Here is a 17935-nt window from a genome sequence, read left to right on the forward strand (position 1 = left end):
ATAATAGGGTTTGACTTTGTTTTCAAACACACAGTACTAGCTACATGGTGCAAGTCTTCTGGGATAGGGGCGAGTGGAAAGCTCTTATGTAAACTTCTTAGTTTCCTGTTCTAATAAGTGTGACACTTTTTAAATACTAACTAAATGCAAAATAACCGGCGTCTTTTATAGAGCAAAGCAGTGTTGATGTTAAAACAAAATGGACACAGACAACTAGCAAAGATGGTATTGCTAACCAGTCTGTACACACACACACACACATACACTGTTTGATGTTATGCAAGTCTGGCTGCGTGCCCCCTGATTGGCTGGTAAAACCATACATTCTCCAATCACATGGGTTTGCAGCATAGATTCAGGCCAGTCATAAAGCTTCATCTCCACACCCCACACCCCTCCTTACCCCTTCCCAACTTCTCTTGTCACTCAATCCTGCCATGGCAATTGGCTGCAAAGGCTGATTTCACAAAACAAAAGCGAACAAACCAAAATAGAAAATGATTAAAGTCGAGGTATTTGGCAGCACAAGACGCTGTCCCTTTTGCCTTGGTAGACCCCTCCTGACAAAGGGTGTGTTGTTGCCTTAAAAACAGCGACAGGGAGTGATTCAGAAAGTAGGAGGCAGCAGCCACTTACCTCCTCTCCGAGGACCTTTTTTGATAAGGTGCTAGAAGGAAGGGGGGGACGGGGGATGGGGACTGAATCTTCCATTGTTTTTTTTTTCTTTTAATCTGTTGAAAGTGTCTATTCTCTGAAGGAAAAGGAGGTTCTTGTACAGAATGTGCAGCTTCCAGAAGTGGCACCTCAGCCAAAAAAAAAAACAAACTCCTGAACTCCCCAAGAGCTGATCTGGTACCTTCCTCATTGACAAAAAAAACAGGAACCAGACATTCCATTGTCTCCTCCTCCCCCCTCAGCCCTCCACCTCTCCACCTTCAAGAGCACAACAACTGTGAGGCACTTCTGAAACAAACCCATAACATTAAAAAAAAAAAAAAAAAAAAAAAAAAAAAAAAAGCAGAGGACAAATAGAGAGCGCCCAACCCATTTGAAGCCCTCTCTTTACAGGCTGCTATCGCAAACCATGTCATCCTTGAGGCCCTCCTCGGCTACCCCACAGTCTTGCTGCTCCCCCTGCTCTTCCTCCTCCAGTCCGCTCTGCTCCCCCCGAGCTCCCTGGTCCCTGCAGGTGATGAAGGGCAGGAAGTTGCCGTTTGGGCTGGGCTGGCTGTTCCCATTGAGGATGTTATCAGCAGCGTTCTCCATCTCCTCTATCGTCATGTCACAGGCCTCAGCTATCTCCTGCTTGGTCACCTCGATGAAGGTGGGATCATGGGCGTACCGGCCCAGTCCTTCCGAGATCAGAACCTGGGGGCGAAAGAACACAAGCCAGGGTTAAATCAATAGTGCAAACACCCTCCCGCCATGGCTGTTGTGTTTTTTTTTTTTTTTTTTCCCCCAGTTGGTTAAAATATTTAATGGATACAGGCAGCACTCCAGATAAGACGTGTACTGGGTATTTTACGCATTGATAAAATATAAACTCTGCATTTAATGTGTAAAGAATATACTTAGCAATTTCGCTGCGCAGCTTGAGTTCATGTTATCAAGCTTCTTGTACTTCGTTGGTTCCTGGTGTCTCAATCGTCAATTGTGAATATACTGCATGCAGTAGCTAGAGAATGGATCACAGAAATGCTGGGACAGCTAATTGTAGGATGCCTGGGAATTGCCAGAAACACATGGCCAATAAGTCCAGGTTTTTGATTTAAAAAAAAAAAAAATAAATCCACTCACTTGCAATGTGCCGCCTTTCTTAGTCTCCCTCAGACTAACCTACCAATTAATCTATCTGCCAACTGGATTTTTGGAAGGTAAATCTATATAATAAATACAGTATTCTGTGTTTGCAGAGTCGGCATGCTTTATATTGCTATAGCAAGGCAATCAATAAGGAATATACAGTATATTATCATTTCTTTATTTGCATTAGTGCAGTATTGGTACAGTTTTTAAAAAATATCTGTGGATTTTGTAGGAGAGTACAAGAGACTGATTTACAGAAAACAAAACAACTGTAACCGCTTAGTTCTAGTGGGAGGAGACTCAGAGAAAGCAGTCGTGGACTATAACACTATTAATATTATTAAGGCTGGACTAAATGGTTGCAACAGACACATTGTTGGGCTTTTTCATTAGTAACTTCCACCATCAGCACTGAGTTCTGTGAGCCTGCAATCATAACGGGCTGACAGAGTCCCAAATTAAATCAATCTGATCTTGATCTGCTACTGACAGACATGAACTAGGATGCAATGCTATATCCTGTTAACTAGGTCAAATATGAAGAAAACATGTCCTTGGGCATAGATATACATCAAAATTAAACATAATAAGATGTTTTTCACAAGATCTGTTTTTGCCATTGCCAGTTCATTGAGAATTTTCCCAAAATACTATGTTCCATGATGTAAAATGATGTGCTGTACTTATAGTAAAACAGTTTCCCCAGTACTGAGTACAAGTTTGGGCTGACGGAAATGCATTTCTGCATTGCAAAAAAAAAATCAATCAACAAAAACAAAAATCTAATATAATGTAAAAATATGACTGGCCTAAACTAAAGCTACATTTACATCCTGCCACTGCAATGGACTTGTAAATGTTTTGAAATAAGAATCAATTTATTAGGTGATGACCAGCACATATTTTTGCATTATGATTTTACATTATAGCTAATCTAATGAACAGTACCAAATCTTCAAACCTACTGCTGTAATACTAATTACCTTGAACAACATGGCAAAACCCATCTCTTCCAACAATATATATTTTAAAGGATGTATAATATTTTCATCTACAAGCTATATGAAACTATAATAAGATCCAAAATGGAAAATGACCTATATGGTAACAGTATCCTGGGAGACAGTCAGCATGGTTTTAGGAAAGGGAGAACGTGTCTAACTAACCTGCTTGATTTTTTTTTGAGGATGCAACATCGACAATGAATAATTACAAAGCATATGACATGGTTTATATAGACTTCCAGAAAGCCTTTGACAAAGTTCCACTGTGTAACAAAAGTTTGAATACTGTAAATACAGTATAATTGTAAATCTCGAAAAACTACTCACTTCTAAATCTTTTGTAGTCATCTTTGTATTACTTTAGTATAAATACATGTTAATTTGGATTCATATGTTGTTTTTTTCTGACTTTATGTGAACGAAAAGACACACATTTGCCTGTTTTCCCATTGGAAATAGTGATATTTTGAAATATCACTGTCCTGGTCACAAAAGCAAAGTCTGTGGGGAATAATAGCCATTTTCTATACTTTTGAGACATAAGCAATTAGGAAATAACACTTACTACCCAGGAACAAAAATTGTGTTACATAATGTTCTCAAAATGAACGCAGTAGGGATTCAAGGAAATGCATGCACATGGATTAGAGAGTGGTTAACATGTAGAAAACAGAAAGCACTGATTAGAGAAGAAACCTCAAAATGGAGTGAGGTAACCAGTGGAGTACCACAGGGATCATTATTAGATCCTCTGCTCTTCCTAATCTACATTAATGACTTAGATTCTGGTATAGTAAGCAAACTTGTTAAATTTGCAGACGACACAAAAATAGTGGCAAACACCATTGCAGCAGCAAATGATTTAGACAGAATTCAGAACTGGGCAGACACATGGCAAATGACATTTAATAGAGAAAAGTGTAAGGTGCTGCATGCAGGCAATAAAAATGTGCATTATAAATATCATATGGGATATACTGAATTTGAAGAAGGAATCTATGAAAAAGACCTAGGAATTTATATTTACTCAGAAATGTCTTCATCTAGACAATGTGGGGAAGCTATAAAAAAAAGCCAGTAAGATGCTTAGATATATAGTGAAAAATATTGAATTTAAATCAAGGGAAGTAATGTTAAAACTTTACAATGCATTAGTAAGACCTCATCTAGAATATTGTGCTCAGTTCTGGTCACCTCGCTGCAAGAAGGATATTGCTGCTCTAGAAAGAGTGCTAAGAAGAGCGACCAGAATTATTTCAGGTTTAAAAGGCATGTCCTATAGACAGGCTAAAAGAATCTATTCAGTCTTGAACAAAGAAAACTATGCGGCGATCTGATTCAAGCATTCCAAATTCTAAAAGGTACTGACAATGTCGACCCAAGCATGTTTCGGAGGACACGTGCTCCAGCCACCATTTCCCGAGTCAACAGGGGGTTTTGCGAGCAGTGAGCCGAGGATACAGTTAATAATTGGGCATAGTAAATTGGGGCGAAAACCAGGGTAAAAAATTGGTGACGACTAAATTTATATATATATATATATATATATATATATATATATATATATATATATATATATATATATATATATAAATATAAAATTAAAATAGGAGCCATTTTTTTACACAGAGAATTGAGAGTCTGGAACCAACTCCCCAGTAATGTTGTTGAAGCTGACACCCTGGGATCTTTCAAGAAGCCATTTGATGAGATTCTGGGATCAATAAGCTACAAACAACCAAACGAGCAAGATGGGCCAAATGGCCTCCTCTCGTTTGTAACCTTTCTTATGTTCTTTTCTTTTCAAAAAGCATGCATTAACAGGTTTTGACCGGTCATGTACGGCATTGCATGGTTAATATTAGCCTGTGATTTGCTCTGAATCTCCTTACCGCCTCGACCAGGCTGCACGCACTGCCGTGGCTCTGCAGTGCTGAGTCCCTGCACTGGCTGGGCACGGTGAGTGAGACTGGCCGTACCCGCTGCGGGTTGCCGTTAGCATTGTCTGCGAACCAGGAGCCGCAGTTCACCGAGGGCAGGCTGCTGTTGAGCTTCTCGTGGGAGCTGGAGGTCTCCAGCCGCAGGGTGGGCACGCGCTGATAGGAATGGCCCTGGGTGCAGGGCGTGGCGGGCGGTGTGGAACACAGGCGGCTGAACAGCGTTGGGGAGTGGCTCCTGCGCAGCAGGGGGCTGAGTCCTGCCACCGCCAAGGCCTGGACAGGAAGACAAGGACACCAAAACATCATCCAGCCATCACCTAGCACACAGCTTTGTATTAAAGTTATTCTCAAGAATCAAGACTTCATAGTTGGGAGGGTCAGGTAAGAATAAACAGTATGTGTTTTACTCTTACTGGCAGTAAAATAAACTAGTTTCCTTCAGGAAAAAGCTATGTATTTTTTTATTTCCTTGGTTATGCAAATTATCATATTTCTCTCTTGAAAGTACTTGTAAATGTAAAACAAGACATTAAAATACAGATTTTTGAAACGGCAAAACAGGTGCTATTAAGAGCACAAGGAGGTAGATTGTTATGGCTTTAGTTCCTCTACTACTACGAGTATTGTAGATTGTCAGCTTTTTGTCAACAAAATTAAAACTTCCCGAGGGTATACTGTAGATGTAATGACATCTCAAATTGAATAGTTTGTAAACATGAAGTAAAATGGTTATCTGAAAAAGCTCTGACATATTCTGTGTTCTGCACCATTGACAGTCAGAGGTTAAAAACAATGAAAAACTGTTCATTTTAAACTGGACAACATCTGTAATGGAACTTTACTGAGAAAATCATAGAATACAGCTGTGACAGCACCTCAAGGCGATAGGTCTGAACCACTCATATGGCCAGAAGTGAAAACAATGTAGGCATGAAACACAGGGATATTTAATGACACAACCCCTGAGAGATTTCAACGAAGTTTGATTAGGAGCACTGCATAAAACTGCTTTATATCAGCTTCGCTATTTGCAAACAGATAAAGGTGAGGCTCCCGTTAAGTAATGTATATGTATGGAATAATCACCTGGCTAGCGAGGGAATATTCACACACGGGCAGCATTAATACAAGCTGCAGGTAAAGTGCAATCATTCCTGATGATGCGGCTTCATTATTTCATTGAGAAAACGCTTTGGATATTAAAGTTTACACCTCCTTCTGTCTGTGCTGTTTTAGAAAGAACAGATGTTGTGAGCTCAGGTTGAAAGAAGCTTTCATGCAACCTAGTTGTGCCGTGTTTAGACTGAACCATGGCATGTGTTGCATCTAATTAAATTGTGATGTAGGTTTCATCTAGGGCTGTATATCTGTAACTGCACGTTTAGCAGTATAACTGCATGGTTGAGGGAATAATTACATGGCTTGGAGCAGGTTTATGCTGTTGCTGTGTAATAAATGAATGTCTACCTGGGATTCAATTGGCTGAAACGACCTTGAGCATTGTATAAATCAAGATAAATGACGCGTGTCATGAATTTCCGCACCATTTCCAAGCAATTGATTGTGATTATCAAAATTAAATGTAGTACTGGTCTCCAGAGCCCAATGGTTACGATGTACTTCAGGGTCTTTATAACTATTAATTTTTCTTTTATTTGCTATGCACAGCTGGAAAAAGCTGTGTGTAAGCCTCACTGTGCCTCATCACTCTTGTAAGCAGTAGATGGCACTGTGTGTTTTCAGCTTCACAATAAAAGCCCCCTCCTTACCTGATGATGTACAAGATGAAGGGGCAGGGCAGTGTTTTGAGACACGTCTGTTGCGTGGCTCCTCTGCCTCTTTAAACACTCCAGATGAAAGGACGATCTTCTCCCTGTACAGCAATAGCACAGAACACCGTTGGCAGCAGGTTAGAGGGTGCAAAGCTGGATTTCATGGTCATAATGATGAGAAAACCTTGGGGGCTTGGGGTTAAATCACCTCACCTCTACTGGCCTTTTTTCCCCAGAATTGCTTTAATATAAAGTATACAGCACCTCCTTTTAGCTGTATGTGTTTGGGACCCAAGGAGGTCAAGCAACTGGAAACACAGTGCCCATGCTGCCAGGTATGGCTTCTTGTAGTATGCAAAGCAGCTGGGCTCTTTTGGCTTGCATTACATACATTTTAAAAATAATTCTCATGCTATACTTGTATTAAATGCCCATGTGTTTGTTCTTCAAATTCAGTGGTTCCCAGGATAATGTTTTATTGGGAGAATATTACCTTATCCACTGATAATTGGTATATAATAATGAGCACAATTAAATGATGTCCTCAAGATACAGGCAAAGTTTGAAGTATGACATCATAAAATCAGCCTTGTAATAGACAGCAATTAAACAGCGGTTCTGGGAATGGGAAGTGCCCTTGTGCCGCCCCATTCTCTGCAAGGTCTGCCAGTCTCACCTAATGCTTTTGGGCACAGGAAGGCTCTTGTCGGGGACTGCCAGGTCTTCACATTCTCCTTCCTGCTACCCTGCTCCATGGGCGTTAGCTGTTTGTTCTCCTCGTCTTCGTATGCCAGCCTGAAACCACATAACACATCAACACTTCACACCTACCACTGTAGCAATAATATAAACTTTCTGTCATGCTAAGCAATTACTTTAGGTACTTGTATGCAGGAGGTAGGCATTCCCAATCACAGTTTTAAAAAAATGTTTCAGACAAGTAGTCCCTAAGTAGCCAGATAGCCATTTCCTAGGGGAAAATAATAACTCAATACTGGAGCAACAGCACTCAGAACCACTAAGAATTATTGCAAGCACCATACAATAGCTTGGTACTCTATTGTAACCTATCATACACTACCGCCGATGATAATTCTGTTAAACGGTTGTAAGAATGACTACCCAAGAAGAAAGTTATTAGAAAGCCTACATCTCAGAGGACAGCATGCTCTGTTCGCTGCAGTACACAGCGTTGTCGTTGAAGTTCTCGTCAAATGTCTCATCGGGAGATGCCTCTTCCCGGCGGATAATGGGCAAGCGGCTATCTCCAGAGTCAGAGCTGCAGGAAGAAACACAGTCATCACTGACACACAGTCCACACTGACACACAGTCCATACTGACACACAGTCCACACAGAGCATACTGACGCACAGAGCATACTGACACACAGTGCATAATGACACACAGTCCACACTGACGCACAGTGCATACTGATCATACAGTCCACACTGACGCACAGTGCACACAGTCCACACTGACACACAATGCATACTGACACACAGTGCACACTGACACACAGTCCACACAGTGCACACTGACACACAATGCATACTGACACACAATACATACTGATACACAGTGCATACTGACATACAGTCCACACTGACGCACAGTGCACACTGATCATACAGTCCACACTGACGCACAGTGCACACTGATCATACAGTCCACACTGACGCACAGTGCACACAGTCCACACTGACACACAATGCATACTGACACACAGTGCACACTGACACACAATGCATACTGACACACAATACATACTGATACACAGTGCATACTGACATACAGTCCACACTGACGCACAGTGCACACTGATCATACAGTCCACACTGACGCACAGTGCACACTGATCATACAGTCCACACTGACGCACAGTGCACACAGTCCACACTGACACACAGTCCACACTGACACACAATGCACACTGACACACAGTGCAAACTGACGCACAGTGCACAGTGACAGTGGGCTCAGGTTTAAAACTGTTTGAAATGCCTGGCAAAGATCACCATGCTCATATTCGTTCATGTAACAGAATTTATAAATTACTGTATCAAAAAGATAAGCATGCAAGAAAACCATGTGAAATAAATAACACACATTGTGCTGTACAGAGGTGTGTTTCTCTCCTTTCATTTACAGGTTATTGGATGGGGTACCACACTTATTGTACTACTGATAGATTTTTTTTTTTTTTTACTGTAATATGATACAAATGATACTTTTGGACTGAGCTTATATTTTCTGTCATACAATAATGACTCTGTTTTGTATTGATATCAGGCTTTCCCTCTGAGTACTTTCCCCACCATTAGACTAAAGAACTGAATGAACATATTGGAGAAACTTACCGTGCAAGGGTTTCATAACGTGTCCTGCAGCGTGGAAGGGAATAGCAGAAAGAGGACATTGCATTAAAATGAAGACTGAAGAAAAATGGCCAGACTTAATAAGTAGATAATGGGCTCTCTTCACAAGGCTTTAATCATTAAAAGATTAATCGAGCTGTCATACAACTTGGCTTAAGATTACACATAATAAAGTACATGCTAAATACTGTACAAAAGCAAGTCACATTCATTAAACCACCTTAAATTATTTCAAGCATAAGTACCTTCAAACTATTATTATTATTATTATTATTATTATTATTATTATTATTATTATTATTATTATTATTATTTACTGTCCCCCCCTTTTTTTTTTTATAAAGTTTGCAATCATTCTGAAGGGTTCTTATTGAATTGACTCAAATAGTAATTGATCATTTTGTGTTAAGGTTCTTTTGCCTTCTGTTCTAATTGCCTGCCATAGACATGCAATGTGTAACAGAGGCCAGATCAGACGGTGCTTTTATCGAAGTAAGATGGTGCTGGCTTCTGCTTCGCCGATCAGTAGATGCTGCTATTGCGAAGGCTGGTTTACGATAAAAAAAATTACTTTTTTTCATGGCATTTCACGGTCTATAGGTATTTTCAAGACATTTCACCATTAAACATAATATTTATTAAAGCAGAAAAAAATTGAGTTGTCGCATTCAAAAGTGATAATTTACGCTAGAGTTATTATACAACAAAATGTTCTAAATCTTTAAAGGCTTACTTGAAAAAACGACGTAAATGCCAGATTGGAGAATATTTAGTTTTTATGTCCACCTTTTAAAGACATTTTATTTTCACCATCAGTGAATTACCAAACAAAATAAAAACATAAACAAAATGTAAAAAATAACAACAGACACGTGAAATGTGTAATATATATATATATATATATATATATATATATATATATATATATATATAATATATATATATATATATATATATATATAATTTATTGTCTTTCCCTTAAGAATGGGAATTTTTAAGGGGAACTACATATTACACAACTATGGGTAAATTTCAAGGATATCGGGAAATCCATGACAATTGTAAAAAAAATACAGCCTTTGCTGTAAGAATATAAAGGCACTTTGAGTGATCTAGACTACATTACATTTGCCAACTACAAAATAATAAAAAAATGTAAAACTTTTACATTTAACATATCACATCTAGGAGAATTATATAAATATTTTAAAGCACTAAGGGGACGATAAAAATATATGAACATGTAATCTGAAGCTGCCGAGTGCATTTACTAAAACAGATGTTGCATATTTCAGGGCTTAATTGTATTATTACGTTTTTATTTTAATGAATGCTTTTACGGTTGAACCCAAAAAAGAGGTTACAAATTTTATTTATAACCTGCCCAATCCCCAATATAACATGACAAGGTGTTAAAATATTGGATCGTATTTGATCACCCGGTTGCATGTGCTATTGCTCTTATAAAACCCCAAAGTGAATTGGTTTTCAGAGGGACTCAATCAGAGTTCCAAGCTGTATGGCATAGTGACTGCACAGGTTAGAAAACTTGTTAGCAAATGCGATGGCTCCCTCTATTCTTGCATTTTAAAATGTATTATAAATCAAGAATACTTTAACCAGGGTCCCTATTGTAAAAACAAGTAAATGTATGCTATTTTTTTATAGGTGTATTTCTATTTTAAAAACAGATATGTAAAGCTTCTGACACCTTATTAGTTAAAGAATATAACAGGATGACCAGATTTCCCCTATTCTGTGCAGAAATAGCCAGATTAAACCCACCTTTTAATACTCAAATTTGAACAGTGAAAATAGTGAAATAAAAAAAAAAATTAAATCAACTCCAAGCAAAGTGATTTACAAACTTATCGACGTTTGCATGCCGTGATTAATCAAGAAAAAAATAACTTCCAGATGAAAAGGTCAAATACAAAATAATAATAATAATAATACTATAATATAATAATTATAATAATATCATAATAATAATAATAATAATAATAATAATAATAGGGGTAAACTCTGATTAGAGAGCATTGAGGGGAATGGCTGCTATCAAACAGGCATCATTACATGATAATGCAGGACTATCAGGGTTTACTTGACAAACACTCTTACAGGTGTACTTTCAGGTACACAATTGGGAGTTTCTGGGCCCACACTCAAGCTGCCAATGAATAGAGAATGGCAGAACAGGGCTCAGTGTGTCTCTTCTATTACTGTACCTTGTGGAAAGCGACAGCTCCATTAGTCATTGCTGGAATACAGTGTATGACAGCCTGAGGTCAATGTACACTGCGATGCCGTCTGTGCCACTTAATGTTAACCATAAAAGCGTAGCAGTGTGTAATGAACCCTGAATGGGCTCCAATGCACAGTACATGAACACAACCTTTTTCCTGGTCATGCATGTCTCGCCTGGTTCTCCTGGTGCTTTGCAGTGACCAAAACATTGGAAGAATTTGAAAGAATATATCAATAGTTAATGTTGCTTGATTGAAATGACTTGTGAAGGTGCTTTTATCTTCAAGTCCAGTTTTAATTACCTGCCATAGGCATATGTAACACAAGCTAGAACAGTCAAAGTGACTTTATAGAACTAAGGGCCAGCACCATCTAGAAATTAGTTTCCTTTTGTATTGCTGGCAATACATAGCTGTGCACTAGACGGCATTGGCAGTTTTAAGGCAGTTTGGCTAATCTAGTCTATATTACATATATCTATATTAGACAACTAGAACTGAGTAAAAGCAGAATACTTTTTTTTTTTTTTAAACTTCCTGACTCTACAAGGAAGTAGTGTTCAAAATTGTTGTGCACTACACAGCAATCCATATAAAAATGTACCAGGATAAATGATCAGTCATTTTAAAGATTACTGTGTATTCCCTAGTTTATCCCAGTTTACAATATATTTATCATGTTTTCACGTGCTTGGCTAGCTTTACCATTTTCTCAGTTTGCGTGACAGTAGGTTGCTAAGATTTTGAAGCAGCCTACCGCCCTAAACCTTTACATGGGAAGATGGTACAAGTTCCGGTACCTTTTGGAGCTGAGTTGCCAGGCTGCTGCCCGCAAGCTGGCTGTCAGGGGGGCACCTGGCCAGTCCACAGTGCTCACACCGCTCTGGTAGGTGGCAGGGTTGGGGAAGCAGCCGATGGCTGTGTTGTTGGCGTTGTTAATGTTAGCATTGGAGCCTGATGAGGAGTAGCTGCTTGGGGTGAAGGTGGAGTCGACTAGCTTCTCGTTGGATGGAGATTCCAGGTCTGGGCTGCAGCCCTCCTTGCTGATGTGTAAGGGCCGCTGGGTAGTGAAGGATTGTGGGAAGGTGTTTCGGCCATCGCTCTGGTAATAGTTGACATGGTTACCAAACAAGCCACCAGCTCTCTGTTTTAAAAAAAAACAAAAAGGCATGTCAGTACACACACACACATATATATATATATATATATATATATATATATATATATATATATATACATACACACACACACACACACACACACACACACACACACACACACACACACACACACACACACACACACACACTGAGTGTACAAAACTTTAGGAACACCTGTTCTTTCCATGAAATAGACAGATTTTTAAGCCTAGCCTTTGAACGAGGTATGGTAGTAGGTGCCAGGTGCACCGGTTTGAGTGTGTCAAGAACTGCAATGCTGCTGGATTTTTCATGTGCAACAGTTTCCCATGTGTATCAACGATGGTCCACCACCCAAAGGACATCCAGCCAATGGCAGGCCAGTGGTTAAAAATGGCTCATTGATGAAAGAGGCCAAAGGAGGCTGATACGAATTGTGCAGAGCAACAGACAGTCAACTGACAGTCCAATACAACATTGGTGGCGAAAGACCCATAAAAGAATGCACAACTCATCGTACCTTGACACGAATGGGGTATGGCAGCCAACAACCTAACAGAGTTCCACTTCTTTGAGAAAAAACACAAGAAACTGCAGTTGTAGTGGGCTAAGGAACAAAAACACTGGACACTGGAGGACTAGAAAAACATTGCCCGGTCTGACGAGTCCCGGTTCCTGCTGTTTCACATTGATGGGAGGAATAGAGTATTGAGAAAACTACATGAGTACATGCATCTATCATGCCGCGTGTCAACATTGCAGGCTGGTAGTGATAGTGTTGTGTCTGCTTTCATGGCACACATTATGCCCCTTGATAAAAGTGGAGCAACGTTTGAATGCCACAGGATATCTGAACATCATTGCCAATCAGTTGCATCCCTTCATGGCAGCAGTGTATCCATCTGCTAATGGATTTTTTCAGCAGGATAATGCTCCATGTCACAAGGCTAGGATTGCCCAGGAATGGTTCCACGAACATGACAGTGAATTCAGCTTACTACAGTGGCCTGCCCAGTCACCAGATCTCAATTCAATTAAGCATCTGTGGGATGAGATGGAACAAGCTATTCAGAGTAGAGATCCACTACCAGCCAACTTGACACAACTGTGGGAAGCATTGGAGTCAACATGGGTCAGCATCCCTGTGGAACGCTTTCGACACCTCCATGTCGATGCTCTGACGAATTGAGGCTGTTCTGAGGGCAAAAGGGGGTGCAACTCAATATTAGGAAGGTGTTCCTAATGCTTTGTATACTCAGTGTAAGTATACATACACACCATCACACTACCACCACCTGCCTGCAATGTTGACACATGGCATGATGGATGCATGTACTCGTGGTTTTCTCCATACCCTAGTCCTCCCATCAGCGTGAAACAGCAGGAACCGGGATTCATCAGACCAGGCAATGTTTTTCCAATCCTCCAGTGTCCAGTGTTTTCGTTCCTTAGCCCACTGCAACTGCAGTTTCTTGTGTTTTGCTGAAAGAAGTGGAACTCTGTTAGGTCATCGGCTGCCATACTCCATTCGTGTCAAGGTACTACGAGTTGTGCATTATTTATGGGTCTTTTGCCACCAATGTTGTACTGGACTGTCGGTTGACTAATTGTAGTCCGTCTGTTCCTCTGCACAATTTCTGTCAGCCTCCTTTGACCTCTTTCATCAATGAGCCGTTTTTGACCGCTGGCCTGCCGTTGGCTGGATGTCCTTTGGGTGGTGAACCATCCTTGATACACAAGGGAAACTGTTGAGCGTGAAAAACCCAGCAGCATTGCAGTTCTTGACACACTCAAACCAGCACGCCTGGCACCTACTACCATACCCCGTTCATAGTCAAGGCTTAAAAATCCTTCTTTAAGCTGTTTTCATCTACACTGATTGAAGTGGATTTAACAGGTTACATCAAATAGCTTTCACCTGGATTCACCATCAGTCTATTTCATGGAAAGAGCAGGTGTTCCTAATATTTTGTACAGTCAGTGTGTGTGTGTTTGTGTGTGTATATATATATATATATATATATATATATATATATATATATATATATATATATATATATATATATATATATTATATAGCAAGTTAAAACTGCAAGAAACTACCAGTTTACTGCTGAACATTTTTATTATTTTTTAATGAAATTTTAGTGTGCTCAATTATTTTCTACCCAATTTGGAAATTAAAGTTTTTTTCCCTCTTACCACAGCAATTCACAACGCAGCCCAGGAGGACTGCAGGTTCAGTGGGCATCCTCTTATCCCACGACCAAGCCAGCTTCTTCTTTTACACCCAGGACCTCAAGAGCAGATGTTGGCAAGCTACTGGCCTCTGGAGGAGTCTGCTCTGAGTTAATTGGGTGCCATGCTAGCAGGGTTTGCTATAGCGCAAAACCAGTTTTGCCTCCCTAACCCATGGGAGCGCCAGAACCAATGTGATGCTCACTTCAGACTCTCCAGCGCAGACGCGAATCTGGGCTGTATGACTCACCCTGCACACCACGCAGCTGTGCCAGCTGAGCCACTCCCGGACCACCACTGCTGTACATTTAAAAATGTATAGTGTGGATGAAGGTCATGTAATTACAATAAACATTTGTCTACTTCACTTAGTTTCTCAGATTTCTTATGGAGCATTTTCAGGTTATGTATCACATACATATCCTGCAATAAGAATCCTATTATAGTAGATCATGAAGTAAAACTTAGGAGTCAAGTAGACAAACATTTCGTTTAGTGCTTTCATCAGTGTTAATTACCGTGAGCTTCACCAAGTATGTACAGAATGACATATAGTTTTTAAAATGTACAGCAGTAAAAACTGCAGCACTGGTTTTATAAGTCCAGTTAAACAATGAAGAACACGGTTTTAAGAAGGGTCAGAGCTGCCCTCTCCTGGGTTAGAGTTAAAAGGCACAATAGCACAAGGGCTGGGGTCATTTTTTACCCTGGAGAGATCGTCCTCCGACACAGCCGTAGCGGTCTCCTTCATGGCCTTTTCGAGCTCCTCCTCCACGGTCAGGTCTCCCGATATCGCTCTGCGGATCTCCGGCCCGATGTCATGCAGAGTGCGCAGGCCAGCCTGGGATACAATGCACACAACTTCAGATCCCGAGCACACCGTGAAAGAGGCCTACAGGTACACAATGTGCTACCATAGGAACCACTAGGGGTGTTTCAACCAAAAAAAAAATACAGCACCTGTTCTGTTTTATGCTACCGAATGTTAAGTTTGGTGACTAGTGGTGGATTTGGGGGTCTCTTTATGTGAGTTGTGTTGAATGTAATGCACTATTTATTACTGAGTACCCCCTTTTTACCTGCAAGGACAGAGAATTTTTCTGACTAGGCTTCCCAACCAGCCCCTGCTCTTTACGCTTCTTAAACTTTCGGAAATACTCCTGGATCAGGAAGGTGGCATAAAACTTCCCAACCGTGACTTCATCATCTGGAAGGCAATATAAATGAGACCTTGAAACTTGATCAACACAATCATAAAATACAGTTGGGTACCAAATGTAAAAACAGCAGGTTCAACAGTTAATTACAGAATTAACTTAAAACGGCTCCACTGTTTTGAAAGAACAATTCCATTCCAGCAATGTTTAATTAATAACAACCTGTACTAATTATAAAAACAGACTTAAAGAAATATTCTTCAAATAACTTAGCTTGCAAAATGCGACCAAAAGCTACATCCCACTCTTGAGGACTTTGAAGATATATATAGAAACCACTAGTCTCTACAGTACCAGCAACTGCGTGAATAAAACGATGCATGGTTCAGTCCTTTTCTTTATTCATATCCCATTACGGACTCTGGTTTATCTGCTGATCTCACCTCCTGCTGGTGGCACCACTTGATCCAGGAGTTTCATGCTGGTCCTTTTCCAGATTTTCTTAATGATTGCTCTGAGTTCCTCATTGGCCTGGTCCAGGTTACCTGGAATAAGGTAAAAAAATTAAAACATGTTATAAGAAAATAACAAGGAAAACAAACAGCACACTAAACAGCTATAGCAGGAACGGAAAGAAGACTCCCACGGCATAGCAGTTTGATCATTTCCTGGTTTTAATGTTAGTTTAATGAGACACACCTAAGCTTGTTACCTATACATTGTGGCTAATCAAGCTCAGAATAAAACCTGGAACAGGTGAAACTGGTACGCTATGCAATAGGATTCGTATTTCCATCTCTGGATAGTACAGACTTCTTCGCAAATGCCTTATCAATCAGTTAACTAACACACTTTCTATTATATTTAACATTGAACTGGTTGGTAATGGTCATTATAAATACTTTGTAAAGAGAACAAATATGTTGAAGATAAAATAATGTTCCAACTAGAGAATAAGGTACTGAGCTACAAACAAATGCATTGAGGCACATGAAGCATTTATAACATTCCAGAATATATCATCTCAGTCACTGGCTGACTGGATAACCCAGGGAAAGTATAAATTATATCACAAATATTAAATCCAAGTGACATTATTTTTTTCTTGATTTCTAGTGTTGAAAAACGTTTCTGTATTCAATGCTATAGACACTATTTTCTCATTTTGGAATCTACCTTTCATTCATACAAATCCAGTGAGCAGGACGCTGTTCCAAATCATACTGAAAAGCAGAAAACAATTCTCTGAATTCAGCTAGATGTTTCCATACATTGTACTTGTTACATAAGCAGACAATCCCCTAAATGTTATTGGAATTTCCTTTATGTCTCCTATGACAATACAGTAGAAGAATCCTTATCCTGCACAGAGAACAGAAGCTGGCTCTTGCATTACCTTCAGTTTTAATCCGCAGTGCAGTTCGTACCAAAGCAAAGAGGGTGGCGTTAAACATGACCGTGCCGTCACTGTTGAGAGGCATGTTCATGGAGACGAGCCGCTGGAGGAGAAGAAAGACGTGTCAAAAACAAAATTGCAGCCCTGACACTAGGGATTCATACAATTACTATACCTTTAAAAAGATGAAACAATAATTTTTTCACCACCCTCCAAAGCCAATATGTTGTTGTTGTTTCAAACACCATTTCTGTCTTGTGTTAGCACACACTTATGGTGCAAAAAACATCCGGTTTTCTTTTGAATGGACTGAGAGAGCACGGTAACAAATGTTTATGGAATGCTGTTTTGTGAATGGCCAAATACTGTATTACAGTGCTTTGTTTTGCAATCATTTTCTCAGATTTTCTTTGTATATTATCTGTGCGGTACTGTACTTTGGTGTTTTAGACACTCTGCTGTTCCTACTGACACACTGCTGTTCCTATGTCGACAGTGTAACTAAAATGTAACTACAGTGTTGTAAAACGACTCTCTCTGAGATTCGATATTTTTACATATCCGATAGACCCCTGGAACCATTAAATCAGATATGTTCTATTTTACTGATAAACAGCGACATTCTTAATTTACTTTCATAAGCCCAGGCAGAATTGATTGTGTAAAGGATTCCTACTGGCTATGGCCTCTCTCTGTACAAGATGAATAAATATTTATTAAAAAGCTCTGCTCTTGCTGTTGCTACAAAACAAGTTACAAAAAATCCATTATTTTCCCTTTGCTGTATACCATGCTGTCCATATTACAGCAATTTTCTTTTGACATAACCCCAATGGGTTTGATATTTTTGTTCTGCACACA

The 17935-nt window shown here is 39.7% G+C and overlaps 1 protein-coding gene across 1 annotated transcript in view; it reads right to left on the reverse strand.

The window, feature by feature from the left end:
* Positions 1–1028: 1028 nt before the first annotated feature.
* The window catches only part of LOC121319532 (voltage-dependent L-type calcium channel subunit alpha-1C-like), a 326930-nt gene continuing 310023 nt past the window's right edge, over positions 1029–17935 (reverse strand). Inside the window, exons 38-48 of the mRNA XM_041257053.1 lie at positions 17075–17177; positions 16122–16223; positions 15601–15728; positions 15228–15362; positions 11945–12288; positions 8881–8904; positions 7673–7801; positions 7199–7317; positions 6520–6623; positions 4703–5023; positions 1029–1368 (exon numbers count right to left, since the gene is read on the reverse strand). Coding sequence (XP_041112987.1) covers positions 1063–1368; positions 4703–5023; positions 6520–6623; positions 7199–7317; positions 7673–7801; positions 8881–8904; positions 11945–12288; positions 15228–15362; positions 15601–15728; positions 16122–16223; positions 17075–17177 — 1815 coding nt within the window. The 3' untranslated portion in view covers positions 1029–1062. The remainder of the gene's footprint in view (positions 1369–4702; positions 5024–6519; positions 6624–7198; positions 7318–7672; positions 7802–8880; positions 8905–11944; positions 12289–15227; positions 15363–15600; positions 15729–16121; positions 16224–17074; positions 17178–17935) is intronic.

Source organism: Polyodon spathula, chromosome 8 (assembly GCF_017654505.1).
Source record: "Polyodon spathula isolate WHYD16114869_AA chromosome 8, ASM1765450v1, whole genome shotgun sequence".
NCBI classification, from domain to species: Eukaryota; Metazoa; Chordata; class Actinopteri; order Acipenseriformes; family Polyodontidae; genus Polyodon; species Polyodon spathula.